This window comes from Epinephelus moara, chromosome 14 (genome assembly GCF_006386435.1).
Source record: "Epinephelus moara isolate mb chromosome 14, YSFRI_EMoa_1.0, whole genome shotgun sequence".
NCBI classification, from domain to species: Eukaryota; Metazoa; Chordata; class Actinopteri; order Perciformes; family Serranidae; genus Epinephelus; species Epinephelus moara.
In genome coordinates this window covers 10,658,400-10,675,383 of record NC_065519.1, presented here as the reverse complement: position 1 = coordinate 10,675,383, position 16,984 = coordinate 10,658,400, and the positions used below count along the sequence as shown (strand labels likewise).

At 42.4% G+C, this 16,984-nt stretch overlaps 1 protein-coding gene across 1 annotated transcript in view; it reads left to right on the top strand.

Annotated features, from left to right (window-relative positions):
- The window catches only part of plekhh1 (pleckstrin homology domain containing, family H (with MyTH4 domain) member 1), a 53,314-nt gene that overhangs the window by 17,883 nt on the left and 18,447 nt on the right, over window positions 1–16,984 (top strand). The window contains exons 3-15 of the mRNA XM_050061714.1: window positions 1,953–2,015; window positions 4,301–4,450; window positions 4,551–4,634; window positions 6,709–6,790; window positions 7,093–7,275; window positions 8,293–9,044; window positions 10,528–10,606; window positions 13,009–13,100; window positions 13,242–13,389; window positions 14,354–14,490; window positions 14,595–14,705; window positions 14,973–15,059; window positions 15,549–15,707. Coding sequence (XP_049917671.1) covers window positions 1,953–2,015; window positions 4,301–4,450; window positions 4,551–4,634; window positions 6,709–6,790; window positions 7,093–7,275; window positions 8,293–9,044; window positions 10,528–10,606; window positions 13,009–13,100; window positions 13,242–13,389; window positions 14,354–14,490; window positions 14,595–14,705; window positions 14,973–15,059; window positions 15,549–15,707 — 2,127 coding nt within the window. The remainder of the gene's footprint in view (window positions 1–1,952; window positions 2,016–4,300; window positions 4,451–4,550; window positions 4,635–6,708; window positions 6,791–7,092; window positions 7,276–8,292; window positions 9,045–10,527; window positions 10,607–13,008; window positions 13,101–13,241; window positions 13,390–14,353; window positions 14,491–14,594; window positions 14,706–14,972; window positions 15,060–15,548; window positions 15,708–16,984) is intronic.

The window sequence follows — 16,984 nt, the reverse complement described above, 5'->3', positions numbered from 1 at the left end:
GTAAATTCATCACGTCCAAGCAGAAGTGAGCAGAAAGTGTTATCTCAGAGTCACAGCTGTCTGTACCAAAGAGTAACGTGATAGTAAAGGGCACTCCATCCACAGCAAAATCTGGTGACTAAAACATCCCCAGAAGTACTCTGCACAGCACACTGACTAGCAAAAGCAAAAACATTTAAAGCAGTCTCAGTTGACTGAGGGGTCTCTGACTGATGATTAGAATCTTCGACTATCAAGGGGCAGCCCTGCAAACGACAAGTGCACTTGGGCACCCATACGCATTTGAACTCTACTCAAGCAGCACTTATAGGAAATGGCTGAGATATCTTAGTAACAGAAGAGTCACAAAATAGATTTTTTTATTTATTCATTTGTTTTGGCTAACTGTTTTTTTGAGATGTGTCTTTATATTAGTTTTTTTTTTGTTTTGTAAAAAATGTATGTGTTTAGGAAGTACTGAGCATTCAACTGGATAAATGAGCGTTGGATTATACTGCACGAGTTGTGTGAGAGTTTTGATAGATTTTCACTGTTGTTAAACGTGGTCGTGACTTCAGTTTATGTAGAATGTTTGCTTTTTTTTTTTTTGGATTCTTCGTTCGTGCCATTGAGGCGTACCAGCAAAACAAAGTCTTCCTCACAAATCAACGTAACACACAATGAGTTATTGGTCATTTTGCGGGTGAAGTCTTATTTAAAGAAGGTCGCTCGAACCTGAGGTGTGATGCTGAAGTTGTTCTCTGCATAAACTTTTAGAGGCTTCCTGATAGTGTCACCATTTGTTCTTTTGAACTCATTTATGTCGAGGTTCAACCACCTCCACCTCTGACCTCTAACGCCTCCTCTAACTGGATGTGGCAGTTTTTTAGGCCATCTTCTGATGACTACCTCTCACATCTGTTCCACATTGTGACTTCTTACTTCCTTTACATTCCCCTCAAGTGCTTGCCTCTTTTATTTATTGTTTTTTTGAGTGGAGGACAAAGTGCTGTTTGCTCTTTGGCTCATGCTCAGTAAAGCCTTTGAGTCATGACGAAGGCTTTTGACCTTGAGGTGAGGAGTCATCCAACCACTAACCATCTACATGAGCTCTGGCTTTAGTGAATGTTAATCTGGCTGCGAGGAAGTGTTCAAACCTTGTGTGAGCAGTGGATTCTGGGAATCTGGAGGCCTTTTATGGAGGTGACGAGAAGAGACAAAGAAAGAAAAAACGAAACAAAGGGAAGGGAAACAAAGATGATGGGAGGAATTCAAATGCATCTCGCAGGCAGAGTGAATCCATCAGTACGTTTGCTCTCCTTTCAGCTGGGTCACTGAGCTCAGAAGAAAGGGAGTCCCGTGTTGAGCTGGTGTGTGTGTTGCTGAGAGAGGGGGTACTTGCAGATGTGTGCAGGATGGACAGTGTTTGCCTTCGAAAGCATGAGCATGCATGCCTGCACAAAAGGTGACGCAAGCTTGTGCACACACGTAGTAGCATTCTTTTATCACACTGTTGTTTGACCAGCGCTGGAAAGATGTCTGAGGGCCTCTCTGCTGCCTGTGCCCCTCTGCTTAAAGCATCACTCCTTCTTTATTTGATTTTGTTACAGGAGATTATCCTCCTTGTGCTGCTCTCTCAGCTGCTTTTATTATTATTGTGAGATTGTCTCAATTAGGAATGTTCCTTACACAGTTGGTTTGTTAAAGCTCATTAATCTTTGAAATGTCTTCCCTATGGCAACAGTGATTAGGAAGGATTAAGTGTGTCTGCATGCACGTGTAGGTGTGTGTTTGTGTCGACTTCTGGCTTGGTGGTCTGTCTGTCTGTCTGTCTGTCTAATCAGGTCTTTTGTGGCAGGTTATGGGATGTGTCTTGCCAGAACCTGTTGCCCTGGGCTGTAGATGTAACTGTTGAAGACTGGCTGATGTATGATGTGTTCAAACCGTTGTAACTTCTGTTGTCTCTGTTTCAGATGCAGGAGCTGGAGCAGAGAGTGACAGAGGCTGACCAGCGGGCTGAGAGCGCTGAGAAACAGGTAGAGGGACGCTTTGTCATCCTTTTGACCACAGCTTGTGAAATATTAAAGGATAATTCCACCAAACCCCCAAGAGAAGTCCAACAGAGCACGAAGCACCAGCAGTCATGTGAACTCATTGAACTTACTTGGAGAAGGAATACAAAGACAAACTGTCAAATTATGCCTTTTGTTATAGATAATCTTCTTGGTCAACTTTTAAAGCTCTTGCACCAAAGCCTTCCAGGAGGCATGCACTTCTAATTCCTGATGACATCTAGCTTGTTCCATTTTGAGTTTGAATGCACTTTTTATAAGTAACTTTGGACGAAAGCATTTGACAAAATAAATGTAATAAATCTACCATATTTGCCGTTGAGTATCACACAGGATTATTACTGACTTGCTTCTGGTTTTACCCCCAAAAGTTGGTTTAAATAATCATTTGCTTGCTTAAAATCTGTGTAAACATCTGACCGCTTGTTTTTTGCCTCATTGGATGATGTTGTCGCAATTTTGCCACATTTTTGGATGTCAGTGAGTACTTTGGTGATAACAGTGTTGTCATAACTGATGATGGCCAAAACTACATGAATAAAACTGTAGAAATAAACCAGAATTATCATTAAAAAACTAGAAAACATAACTTAAAAATTGAGTCAAATCAACCATTCTGTCAGGAACACTCTCGTCTTGATTTAACCATTTATTGCGATAAATGGATATACAGTCATGCTTGACGCTGAGGGCTCTGCTCTTAAGGTGGTCCCTGGATTAGACAAGCAGCATGCCAAGCCAAAACAGGAAGTGCAGTGCTTAAATTGATCGCATTGTTGTGAGAATGGGCTGTGATCGGTGTGTGGCTGATTGGGAACAATGACTCAATCAGCTGGCTGTCCGCTGATTACAGCTGAGGCGTATGCCTTCTGTGTCCTGCATGAGTTTAAGTGATGCTTCATATAAAGAAAGTCCTTGTCAATGCAATCTGTGCGGGCCACAGTCAACTTTTTCCATAACAACTGAACTTATATTTAGGGGTGGGAATTGGTAAGATTTTATTGATAACAATAGTATTTCTGATTCTTCTTATGTGTCCGATTCTTTATCAATTCCCACACTGATTCCTGTTTTTGTGTGTGGGAAAAAAGTAGGCCTCCACAGGTTTTCAGCGTCAAAGCAACTGTTAAATTATCTCTGAATCTAAACACTGAGTAGGAAAAAAGACCTGCATGTGACTCAGGTGTGCAAAAGCCCCACTGTGAAACCACTATATTTGTCACCGGCTCTCAAGCTTGAACCAGTCATGAATCTGCTAAGCCTACCTGTGTGAGCTTATGTTATCATTAAAGAATATTTACCCTCAGTGCTGCTTCTTGGTGGGAAGCAGCAGTACTCGTACGTAAAATGTCAAATACATGGCATTCCTGGAATTTAAGCCCATGTTGTGTACAAAGACGTTTCCGCATTTTACTGGTGTTTCCACCCTCAATTGAAATTATCATTCTACAGACATTACAAGCAGCACTGTCATCATTTTCTTCATGAAAAGAAGCCACGGTTTAGACTGTTTCTTCCTCTCTGCCATGACCCTTTCTTGTTGCAAGATTCCAGCAGCATAGACACATGACTTTGACGTAATTGTTTTAAAATCTATTGTCAGAAAAACATACTGACATGAATAAAAGAAATCTATAAGCTTGGTAGCATACGACAGTTTGGAACTGGTTCTCAACTGGAACCGGTTCTCGATTCCCATCCCATTATAAATTGAGTTTTACATTGAGTGATTTGTCAAAGTTAGTCCACTAGTTTGCTGAGTTTGTATCAGAGCAAAAACTCTGATGAAAAGTTTGATTTTTTTGTTGAAAGCTCTGGATAAAAGCTAGTAAGTGGACCTTGAATTGCTCAATGTTGAGTGACGTCAGAAGAAATACTTAAATTGGGATTCATAAAGTCACACAGTCAGCTGGATTTTGTGTTTTTTTTGGACTACAAACCACTGAGTTGGAGTTAGGGGACGTACATGTACGTGTCACACATACTCTGTGTTTAATCTCCTATTTGCCGTCATTACTGGCCGTTCCAGGTGTTTTCTGTAGGTGGTAATTTAATGGTGCCCTTTCTTTAAAAACAAGAAATACCTGAGGGCTTAGAAAGCTTCTCCTTGTCAGAGACGGCTGCAAAGTATCCTCAGTGTTTTCTTCTTGACTTCGTCTGCTGCCCCTCAAAACTAAACGAATCATGCAAATTCGAGCTTTCTTCTGGCCGTGCTCGTGCATTCACTCCTCTAATTATTACATTTTCAGATCCATGTCATGGAGGAAAAGCTGAAGTCTGCAAACATACAAACCAGCGAATCGGAGAGCTCGTTGTACCGAAAGTACCAAGACCTGACCAATCAGGTTCAAGAAAAAGATGCTGTGATAAAGAGATTAGAGGTGCAGCTGGAAAAACAGGTATGGACGGAGCCATCAGATAAAGAGCAGAAATGTCCATTTATGTTCATAAAATGTAAGTTGAAATAATCCACAAACTCTGTTTCTTCTTTGACTGCAGATCTTAGTCAGAGCCCAGGAGGCAAAGATTATTGAGGAGAAGGCTGCCAAGATTAAAGACTGGGTCACCTTTAAGCTCCGAGAGGTAAGCTCACACATGTAGAGGAACGCCCCTGACTCAAGTCGGAGCCTCTGGGAGAGCCCTCACCCTGCTCAGAGACATGATCTGTAGCAACAAGAGAAGCTTCTGCGTAAAAGCTAATTATCTACAGCTGGTTATACACAAATGATGACCAATATATTACAGTATTTAACGGGAAACTTTTCAACTTGGACCTTATTTTCCCACGTTTTTGTGTCATAGGAGCAACAGTTTTCTGAGTTATTCCATTATTGAGCAAGCTGCAGACGGGGTTGTGAAAGAGACTACAGTTTAATGTTTGGGAACAGTCCTACAAGTGCTTGTTTTTTCCTACTGAGAGGCTCAGATTGTCATTAGTGTCTGGGAAAAAAACATGTTTTCTTTATCTTTCACTGGATCTGGTCTGTTTATTATTGTATCTCACCAAGTCTCACTCAAGGTCTCATTCTGAAGTCTCGTGAGTTGATTTGTTGCAGGAAGACAATAAGAAACAGACCAAATCAAGGAAAGGTAAAGATATACATTTTATTTCTCTGTAGGGTCCTTTAAATATTGTTGTCAGACACCTATAATAACAATCTGAGCCTGGCAGTCAGTGGCAAAAATAAGCACTTTTAGAGGGCGTATATTGACAGTGCACCCAAAACGATTACATTGCAGCCTCTTCTGCGTCTGCCAGCTGCAGGGCTATCACTCAAACCTGGACCAGTTTCAAAAATTGTTGTCTCCATTTTTTTAGCATGTGCACATAAGAATGAAAAATGTGAAAAGTCTTTGGCGATTAAACCCCTTGAGATGGTATGATACAAGGAGGGTGATGAATCTGTGGTCAAATAGGGAATCCCCCTGGGGTCTAGACGCTGGTGGTGGTAGAGATGGTGAAGATGAGATGAGAAGAAGACAAGGAGAAGATGGAGAAGTGCCAAAGATCTGGATGAGTAGAGGAATGAGTCTCCATGGAGTTTGTCCTGGACTCTGGATACGATGGCTGGAGGTGAACACAACATTTCATACCACTGCTACGCTGATGACACCCAGTTATATATCCTGCTTGAATCTGGTGACAACAACAACAGCTCAGTTCAGTCCCTCCTTGACTGTCTCCAGGAGGTGAAACTCTGGATGTCGACAAACCAGTTAAACAACAGTAAAACCGAAGTGGTCCTATTCGGTCCCTCAAACACCACCGGGGACATTGCTCACCATCTAGGGTCCCTGGCACCCAACCATCATTCCCATGCCAGAAATCTTGGTGTCATATTTGATTCAAAACTCAAACCCAGTACATCTCTGAGCTCCTGTGCCCCCTCACCAACCCCAGACCTCTCAGATCCTCAGACCAGCTGCTCCTGGCTGTCCCTTGTTCAAAGTCAAGGGGCAGGGGAGATCAGGCCTTTGCGGTGGCCGCTCCCAAGCTGTGGAATGCTTTACCTTTTTCTATCAAATGTGCCTCCACTGTAGTTATGTTCAAGGCAAAACTAAAAACTCATATGTATTCCCTGGCATTTGATTGTCCTTCACTGGTCCTTGTTGCACTACATTATGCTGATTTCTTTGAGTAATTGATATTTGATGTTGACTCACATGTTCTGTACAGCACTTTGGTCAGCTCTGGTTGTTTTTAAATGTGCTTTATAAATAAACGTGATTTGATTTGATTTGAACCGAGTGGAGGAGGGCATGCCTATTCTGCCTAAAATGACAGCTGACAGCAGCAGAAGAGAGAGCAGATTTAAAATTTTGCAGTTAGTTAGATTGGATAACTAGAAGAGTGAACCCCCATAATCTGGAAGCAGTGGGAGTGGAGTGAAGAGAATTGTGAATGGATGAGCACAAAGAAAGTCTTCCTGATAGAACTTCATTCGTCACTTAAAAAACACATGAAAATAGGCTCCATGTTGGAAATACTAAGTTTCCCTTTATTAAAGCAGCCGTAAGAAGCGTATCACTTAGATGAAAATCACAATATCAGCTTTAAAAAATGTTTTAAAAAGTTTTTTTCAGCTGTAATAGTTGCAAAGTAGATGTCTGCTAACAGCTGTCATGTAAGTTACACTGTATATGTACTGTGTTGCAGATGGAGCAGGAGAACCAGCAGCTGAAAATGGCCAACGTGAAGCAGACTGAACAGATCATGTTGCTGCAGGACAAACTACAAGGTGACAACCAACAGAAACTATTAGGTTTAACAATAGTTAAATATTGTATTAACTTAATTTTATGTAAGGTAGCTAGTTCAGCATCAGATTAGAAGTCATAAATTAAATGTAATGATTTGATTTACATGATGTAGTTTAAAAATAATAATATTTCTTGCTTATAATATTGCAGATGAAGTATTTTGTTAGCAGTAGTGCAGTCAAAGGTCATGTAGACAAGTTGAAGTGTCTGTTAAAATAATTTCCGAGAGCTCCGGTGGGAAAGAGTCTGAGTTCCTGGTGTCGTCTTTCTCCTCCTCCAGCTCTCTTAGAGAAACCTGCTTCCTCTGGATCTCCTGCCACCTCCCCTGTAATGGATACCCACCTGGTGCCCAGCAGTCCGCTGTTTCCTCCCAGCTGCCCCGGCACACCACCTGCTCAAGATGACAGCTGGAGACAAGCAGGTCTCAGAGGAGCCACTGCTAATATCAAGACCTCGCCGACAGGTGTGCTGCTCTTAATTTATGTTATCTTGGGATGAGGAGCAGGAAGCCTTTGAAGCAATGAGCTTGTTGTTTAATTCAATTCTGGCTGATCACATGACGAGAACAGAACCATCAGTGGTGGACTTTAAAGATATTATGTAACTTTTCTGCATTTAAATGTCTGAAAACAATGAGACCTGTGCTATATATTTTGTTAAGTTATACATTTTAAGTTTTGTTAAGTTAAGTTGTTATAAGTTGTGTACTTACATTGTCCCAAACGTTCTCGGTCATTTGGTTGCCGTCGTCTGTCAGTGATATCATGTCCCCATTTCACATGTGTCAGGATTGTGGTTGTCTGCAAGAAGCTGTCATAAAGGGACTCTCTATCCAATTTTAAGCGGTATTTTACAATACACTTTTATTTTGCAAAGATTTTTTTTTAATGCTCAAATTACAGTGTAGGAGCAATTCCAGAAATGTGTCAGGTTTGCCATTTGTGCATTTGAACATTATTTTAAAAAGTAAAAGGACAAAGACACTTATCCAAAAAACATCAGAGGCGAAAAACAAATACATACACACACACACGCAAAGAAAAAAATATTTAAATCAAATGTTCGATTCCTTAAATATATACAGAGAGGATGTACTAAAACTAAATCTTAGGACGTTTTGCCGTACAAACATATATTCATAAATTCACAAATGGGTCAGAATTAATAGAAGTTGGGACACTTTTAGATCTTGGTAGTTTTTTAACTATTAACTGAATGAAGGATTTTAGTCATCAGTTGTCTGGATTTTAAGTTGTCAGAAAAACAACCTTAGCAAACATTAGCGGCAGCTTGGCCCCAGCCCCTGTCATGCAGAACAGCATCAAAGAAACACTGATTTTTAACATAAAACTGCTTTATTCAATATTTTTACCAGTTTAAATCACCGGGTTCATTTGTTTTGGAGAGGAGAGTAGTCCTTGAACATCAGTTCCTACATGTTATGTTGACTTTGTCAAATGTTCTCAATGTGTCTCCTCAGATGTGAAAAGGACTCATGAACAGTCCAGTAAAGGGATTTGTCTCGGAGACCTTGCGGCCCACGATGCTCTCTCTCAGGGTCGGAGCAGGGAGGGTCCCAGCAGCCCTGTTTCCATCAGCGGACCAGAGCTCCCAGTGGGCTCAGAGGATCAGGCGGGGGGCTCTGACAGAGACAACTCCTCAGATGAGCTCAACAGCAAGTTCCGCTCTCAGTGCCTTCACTCTTCCTCCTCTTCTTCATCTTCATCCTCAGCCTACGAGATGGCCCATGGACCGAGCTCCCCAGAGTCATCCCTCAGAATAATACCCAAAAGCCCTCTCCTGTCACGCTCCCCCTCCACCAACAACCCCTTCCCCAACCCTCCAGTTCACCAGTCAGGCACTAGCATGACACTGCCCAAAGTTCGGACTCCGCTCACCCCCAGAGACAGCATCCAGCTGGTGAAGAAGCATTACAGCCAGCCGCAGCCCAGCTTGGACAGACTTCACCACCTCAACGTTAATATAGACATCATGACCCCTTCCTCCACGTCCTCCACCCTCAAGAGCACAGGCACCGCCACCTCGCCCTTCTCACAGGTCATTGAAGAAACAGACATTGACGATGGGCTTCCTGACAGCATGGACGGGGTGGTGGAGGGGTCGGGATCAGAGGAGCCATGCCAGGATGGAGTTTCCTTTGTGGGACTGCCAGAAGAACTGGAGCAGCTGGATCCACCGCCAACGCCTCCTTTACACCGCTTCCCTTCATGGGTATGAAAGACCAGCATTATCAACTCAGCTTCTGCGTACTGTATTATATCATGCTGATAAAATTTTTCTTGCAAGTACGAGCAAGTCAAATGGTTCTATTATATTTTGTGTCAGTTACTGCCCCAAGGCTCAGGACGCTTAGAAACCAGAAGAGATTAAAGTTTGACATTTTTGAAAATATGCCGACTTGCTTTCATGCAGAGAGTTAGACACGAGGATTGATGCTGATCTCATGTCTGCACATTAAATATGAAGCCACCAGCAGCAGCAGTCGGTTAGCTTAGCTTAGCACAAAGACTGGACACAGGGGGAAACAGTTAGCCTGGCTCCGTTCAAAGAGAACAAAATGTGCTAAGCAGCACCTCCAGAATGTATATCTTGTTTGTTAGATTCTTACAAAAACCAAAGTGAAAGAAAGACAATTTGCTGTTTCACAGTGGGTTAATTGTCTAACTATTTTTTGGACCACTTGCCAGGCAACCAGCGGAGACTCTAGGAAGTTACTGGTCTCGGCCAAATAATTGTTCAACAAATTACCTTCTATAAGCTTATAGATTGTTGTTTTTACACTTGTACAGATTGAAGAAACCAGATATGACATGTAAGTGAGCTTCAGAGGTTTTACCTTTGGACAGAACAGGAGTATTTCTATGTTACACAGCAACACGCATCAACCTTCCTGTTGTGTTCATGCCACTGCCCTGTCCCTCTCTGTCCCTAAGATATCTTGGGTTTACTCTGCATATTGATCTGTAAGATATATCAGACAAAAAGCCATAAATATAAGAAAATTTAAGATTAAAACTGATGAGTAAAATTGCCTGTGAAGGTTTCGGATGCCCTTTCCAGGTCTTATTGTCCTAACTTTAACCTGTTTGGAGATGAGAATAGTCAGTTGTTATGGGCATTTTACTGAAAACTGACCTTTGACCTCTTCCCAAAGCTCAACCTGTTTCCAAATGAGAATTAAACCTGGTCCCAAGCCTCTTTTCTAACCCTGAGTTATCCCGTTTTTCATCCTTAATTGCTTAGTTGTTATTTTTTAATTAGTTTATCCTTATTAAAGTTGTTAAATTTCTTGGGCTGCAGTTCATTTTGGAACTGTTCTCATAATAGAAAGAGCAGATACATTTAGACAAAGACAATGTTATCACTCTGAGTCATAATCCTATTTCATATTAAGCAAAAAACAGAGCTGAGGAACATCTTTCTAAGGTTCCCATTACATGCTCTATAGAGCTGGGGAACACAGGAGTGACCCCAGACAGAGCCAGGCTAGTTGTTTTCCTCTATTTTTAACCTTAATCATCTGCTGATGGTATAATGTACAGATACAAGAGCTGCTTGCTCTTCTCGTATAGCTCATCTAACGCAAAAAAAAAGATGATTGTGTTTCCCAAAATGCAAAGATCTCGATGCCAAAGTTCTGCACTATCTAAAGGTGTCCATAATGAATGTTTCCTGACTTTTTTGACGTCTGCAGGAGAGTCGGATCTACGCTGTGGCGAAGTCAGGAATGAGAGTATCAGAGGCAGGTCCTGGAGCCAGGGGCCCCGGACGAGGTGGGTCCCCCCGTAGACAGAAACAAATAACAAGCTATCAACTCTGTCTTCACTAACATGAGGTGTTCAAGATCCATTTATAGTCGATGTAATGCAGAGAGGAAGACAATAAAAGCCAGCAGCAAAAGCACAGAAAAACGTGATGAGTCACAGTTGATCTAAGTTGAATATGTGTTTGATTCAACACAAATCTGATGTCAAAGAAGATCTTGGTGCCACATGTGTGCATAGACACAGCCATACCAAAAACCTAAGGTAACAGAACAATAATTCAGCCTCATTTTTCACACATTATACAGAAGCAGGTGGTCCAACCTGTTAAACACTGGAGTCTGAACATCCACAAGGTCTTCATCTTACAGTTTGTTAACCAACAGACACTGTGGAGCCTCCTCACATGCCGACGTGCATACAGACAGTGAAGGACTCTGAGGCCTTCACAAAGACATTTACATACTTTCATGTTTAATAATTTTTCCACACCATCATGTGTGAAGCGTGTGTGTAACCCTGTGTGTGTGCTCGTCTGTCTGCATGAGCCTGGGTGGTGTGGGAGATGACTCAGTGCTGTGAAGTGACATGTCATTCACCTGATGCTAAAGCTGCTGAGGAGGTGTGCGGTTGGTTTGGATCTGTCATTGCCGCCTTTGATGTCACTTCCTCTGGCCCGAGGCACCACACACCTGCACAGGTGTGGGCTCCTCTTCAGGAGGCTCCTTTTCTTTATGTAAAGAGCCAAGGAAGAGAATAAGAGGAGGGAGGTTTAGAGGGGCAGAGGGAGAGGCTGCTTTTTAATCAGCTGTGATGAAAGGACGTGGTCTGGCTGTAATTACCGCTGTCCCGACATCGTCTTCCATTTTGTCAGGATGCAGACAGAGAGGTTTGACAGCGCTGCGACTATTGAATTTCCTGACTGCCAGGTACACGGAGCTGGCTGCCAAGCGACTGTTGTGGATTAAGTCATAGCTTGCTCATCTTATTCTGCGTCCTCTCATGTTTGTGCCTCGAGGTGCATCATTTGTAGAGCATTTAAATCTCTAAATGAATACCATGGGGACCAGGTTATTTTTGTTTTAGCTCAGGACTGTTCAACTTTGTCTTCACTTACTTGAGAGGCACATAGAACTGCTGCAAATGCGTATGAATTATACGTCTGTATTATAACTAAGGGTGCTCTCCTTCCCCCTTTGCAACCATACAGACTCTATAGGAATTACTATATAATTTAATGTTTTGATTTGGGCTGTTTGAATATTGCTGATACACTGCTAATAAATAACAGGGGCTCAAATATAGTGCAACGGTCTTTAAGCTGTTTTGCATCTGTTTTAAACTCGTGCTTTTCATAAGTTTTTTTTAATACATCCTTGTTTGTGTTTGGTGTTGTTCTATTTGAGTTTTCCCATTAAGTTGTGTGTATATGTAATTAAGGCCAACATACGGGGATGCAGTTGCTAGCTTGCATTGCTATCTTAAAGCGAGACTATGTCACCTATAAAACAAGGAAGATATAAAAGAAGGAACGGTCACGACGACAGTGACACCATGTGTGTTTTTTAATCTGATGGAAGGATTTTTCTGTCAGTGTTGAAACAACAACGATATGATGGGTTTAAGTGTGATTTTCAGTGCCTGCCTCATTGACTCCAACAGAACCAAAACCAAAGTCTGGCTCCTCGAACGCGATAAAAACGATAAGAGCGATAAAATGCACCACAGTTCAAGTCAGTACGCTCAGGAGTTTTGCTGCTACAGACCATAGTCAGTCGTCTGTGGTGGTGAAAGTTAGCCAACTTCGAAAATTTGTGACCCGCAAATAGTTCCCCCTCTGCCATCATGGAGGAACTTTAAGTGGTGTGTCTACAGAGCTCCCCAAAGGTCACAGCAAGATGTATTGTTTTTGTGTTACGTGACCTATAAATGCCACACCTTTATGATTCTTTGAAAGAAACTGTTTTAAGGCTTGAAATTGGTCTTAAATTTGCGGTTCTGGCAGGTTTGACAGGTGATACAGCTGTGCAGCACAACATAAGTCACTGACATCACTTAAGACAGATGCTTTGGAACCAAGGATTTTTTATTTGGCAGTTTTGGGGTGTCCGTGTGTACTTGCATCTCTTCTTCACCTCCTCCACTCACATCTCCCGTGGTAGGGGGGCTAAGACATGAGGGAAGGAAGCCAGTGAAGGAAGCGAGGAGACACATTAGCATGATTAAATGCTCCCACTGTTAGAGCTGAACATTTTTCTGTAATTACCATTTGTGGCCACAGTTGGCACTGTTCAGCAAAAGTTACATTACCTCACTTTAAGCTATAAATGCTGTGGTTTCAAGCATTAACATGTAATGTACGTGTTAGATTAAACAGATTCTTAATGAATGTTTTTCTGTGTGTGTTGCAGGGTCCAACTTACCCCAGTATCCAGCGGCAGGTCCGTTCACCCAGCTGATCTATAAGAATATCAGCGTACCAGTCTATACCACACTGAAAGGGGTGAGTAAACTTTATTTTTTATTATTGTAGGTTAACAGAGCGGCTGGATCTGTGTGTCAGTTTTGAGGCAATCTTTACTCAAATTAGATTAGGTTGTGTTTTACCTCACCTTTACCTTACTCTTTGAATTGTTTGTTACAGAAAGCCACTCAGATCAGCAGTGTACCTCTACCCGATGATGACTCTGGGTCTGAGGACGACAGCAGCTCTTTGGCCAGTTTACGGACCTCCATCCTGAGCCCGGACAGGAAGGGCAGCGTCCCAGGGAGCCCACGAGCCGTCAAGAGAGGTGAGGATTGCACGTTACAGTGTAGACATGACAGTGAAAAGCACACACCTCTAAAATGTCATCAATTTAAGTTTTAAACAATTCATGATTTTTGGATCCAGTGTTTTATGAACCTGAAGGCAGGCAACTCAAACTCCAGAATAAATGTCTGCTTTGTAAGTGTCTGCAAAGCATAGATACGTGACATTTGTACGTTATTACATAGTGGATATGTTGAAACTTAACGTTTACATTTCAACAACGTGTGGTTTCATTTAGGCACAAAAAACACTTGGTTACTGATAGGAAAAGATCATATTTTGGCTTATAATAATCTCTAATCTAGTGGTTGGCAGTTTGGAAGGCGTCTTGCTTAGGTGTTATGCCAACCACCGTCTTCTCCAGCTCCGCCACTTGAGGAACGTTGATATGAAATATACAAATGTAACGTATCCGGGGTTTGTGCCTGTGATTATGCCAGAAATTACAATATCAGCATTTTCCTCTGGCGACTGGGCTGATATAGGAGTCCTCTCAGGCTCTTTCTTATCTCAGTATGCAGCAGTTATTCCTCAGTTTATCTGAAAACATGACCAAACTATGATGTGTGCTTGTCAATGTACGGAAACAAATCCAGAGAAATCTACCATAGAATAAACAGACGTTTATCTGCTGACCATAATGGTATGTAGTTTCAAAAAGCTGCATTGTAAGTATGGAAAGTACAGCACTCGGTGGATGTAGATATTCACCACTTAAACTCAATGCAAAATAACTGCTGGAATGCAAAGAGCATCACGTACTGATGGTATCTCGGAGTGATCTCACAGTCTGGATTTTCCATTTAAGAACGTTCTGTCTTGAACCTCCTGTTGCTCGCTGGCTCTCAGTCAGGAGTATAATTTATATTCTGTGTTCTTCTCCTTTCAGCAACTTCTACTATCCCCTCTAACCTTTTATGTATGAACATCTCCTGTTTTCCCAGGTGTGTCCATGTCCTCCATCAGCTCCGAGAGTGATTATGCCATTCCCCCTGATGCCTACTCCCTGGACAGTGACTACTCCGAACCGGAGCACAAAGTCCAGCGAACCTCCTCCTATTCCTGTGAGAGCACTGGGCCTGTAAGTGAAGTCCTGCTTTGTAATTATAAACTCCCATGCTTAGTCAGATACAGTGTGAGCAGTCAGAAGTGTTTGAATAATCCCTGTGCTGTTTGTGTTTGTAGGAGATGCTGGAGAAGTCTGGGTACCTGCTGAAGATGGGCAGTCAGGTGAAAGCCTGGAAACGTCGCTGGTTCATCCTCAGGAATGGAGAGATCCTCTACTACAAATCTCCTGTGAGTCTGAGCCCGTCTGCTTCCTTCTAAGGTTTCGCTGTCCGCACCGAAAACATTGCACGAATATTTCGAGATTTTGTGCATTTGCGTGCACGATGGCTGCAGCTGAAGGCACGAGCACCATCTTCACAACTCATCACTGCCATTGTTGTCAACTTAGATTAAAAAATATGTACATTAATGTAGTTATAGAGTTTATAATTAGGATTTTGGACAGTAATGAAGATTGTTGTGTGTGTATATGTGTGTTTTGGTGTGTGTATCCAGAGTGACGTGATCAGGAAACCTCAGGGTCAGATTGAGCTGAACTCCTCCTGCCGTATAGTTCGTGGGGAAGGAGCGCAGACGTTTCAAGTAAGTGGAAAACACATGTGAAATCCTACAGAAAGGATCCCGACAGTGCTTAAATTAATGTGAAAATATTCCAAGACAAGAAGAGTATGATTTACTCTGCACACTGTGACTACAGGCTCTGAAAAGAATCGAACTGGTAGTTAAATCTTTACAGATCTACAGTTCAAAAGACTCTGGCATGAAAGAAAAATATAAAAACTTAAACATAGACAGTTGTTAGAAGGCACATGCAGCTCCACACACACACACACACACACACACACACACACACACACACACACACACCAGCACTCTTATTTTAGCGCTGCATCCCAGCAGAGCTTTACTGCTGCATACCAGAGAAGCAGCTTAAAATGACATCAGGTGTAGCGTTGGACAGGAATGTTTTCCCGGCTCTTGGGAAGCTGATTCTGATCTCCTCTGACACCATGATGCTATCTCCGTCGGGCTTGGCTCAGCATTTTTCCCATATTTCTCCCTTTTCATCAGTTGATTACAGAGAAGAAGACCTTCTATCTGACCGCCGACTCACCCAACATCCTGGAGGAGTGGATCAGGGTCCTGCAGAACATACTCAAAGTCCAGGCCAGCAGCCCGGTTACCGTGGAGACCGCCGCCAAGCCCACTGTGAGGGGTTGGCTTACAAAGGTCAGTAGACAGAAGTCATTGTATGTCAGTTAAAGCACCTGAGATCTCACTTATAAAACAATGCTTAGGATCCATACTAAAAATGTACATGCACCAAAAAATACTCTACAGTTTCTACAGTTTATACAGTCCAGTGTGTAGCATTTAGTGGCATCTAGTGCTGAGGTTGCACATTGCTTCTAGGAGAATTATGGTGGTCAACCCGAAAAAATGAATGGCCCTATCTAGAGCCAATATTGTCTGTTCTGAGCTACTTTAGAAACAATATGGCGGACTCTGTGGAGGAGGACCCCACTGTTCATATTTTCAGGTGATTATAAACTAATGAAAAATGTACCATTTCTTCCAATAGATGCCCCTAAATCATACACACTGGACCTTCACAGTCTTGGAGAAATAATAAAACTTATTGTGTGTACTTGTTTGTATTTACTGAAATAATGTAGCTAACTTCTTTGGTTTTTAACTGGTGTGTCATTACAGGTGAAGAATCCTTCCTTTCCTCCCTCCTTCCATTGCATTGTTGCAAGCGGTGTAGATTAGCCAGGCTTACTGCCTGGAGAGGATGCCAGAAATAACTCATTTTCGGGCTTGAAGTCGTCTTTCAGACAGATAGTGTCTGTTGCTGGGGCGGGGAGGGTTTGATGAAGCACTTGAAGCAGATACTTGAAAACCTCCTTCACGTTGGGACACGGCTGAAAGGCCCGAGCTGCTGGAATGCTTGAGATCTCCTTCCCTTCCACCCTCCTCTTTTTAACCAAAGCCTGTCTGTTGGTAAAGTGAAGACACTTAAACATCTGACGGGTGTGTGTGACTGGTTTCTGACAGATGACTGACAGCACACGTCCTCTCACCAAACCCCAAATCCCTTCCTGAGAGTCGTCTTTGATCAGCTGGTTATGACGTGATCTCAGTCCAGACAGTTCTGCAGTTAACCCCGTGACCCTCTTTTTGAGGGATCCACAGCTGGCGTCTTGTTGATAACCTCCTCCAGTGACATCATTGCTCCATTCAGATTCCCAAAACTCTCTGAAAGACGTCTGTCGCACAAAGTGATGTGTAATTATCAGATGCATTCCTGGTTAAAATGAAGCTGAATGCAGCAGCAGCAGGATCAGAGCGTGGACAGTTTACATTTGGCAGAAGTTAGTCGTCACTTTGCTTTGGAAACAGAAAAATCCTATAATTATTTGCACACTTGTTCTTCACACTCCTGGGACATCTGCTGGTCAGATGGAGAAATCTGCCTGACTAACATCTGTCAAGCTTTTCAAAGA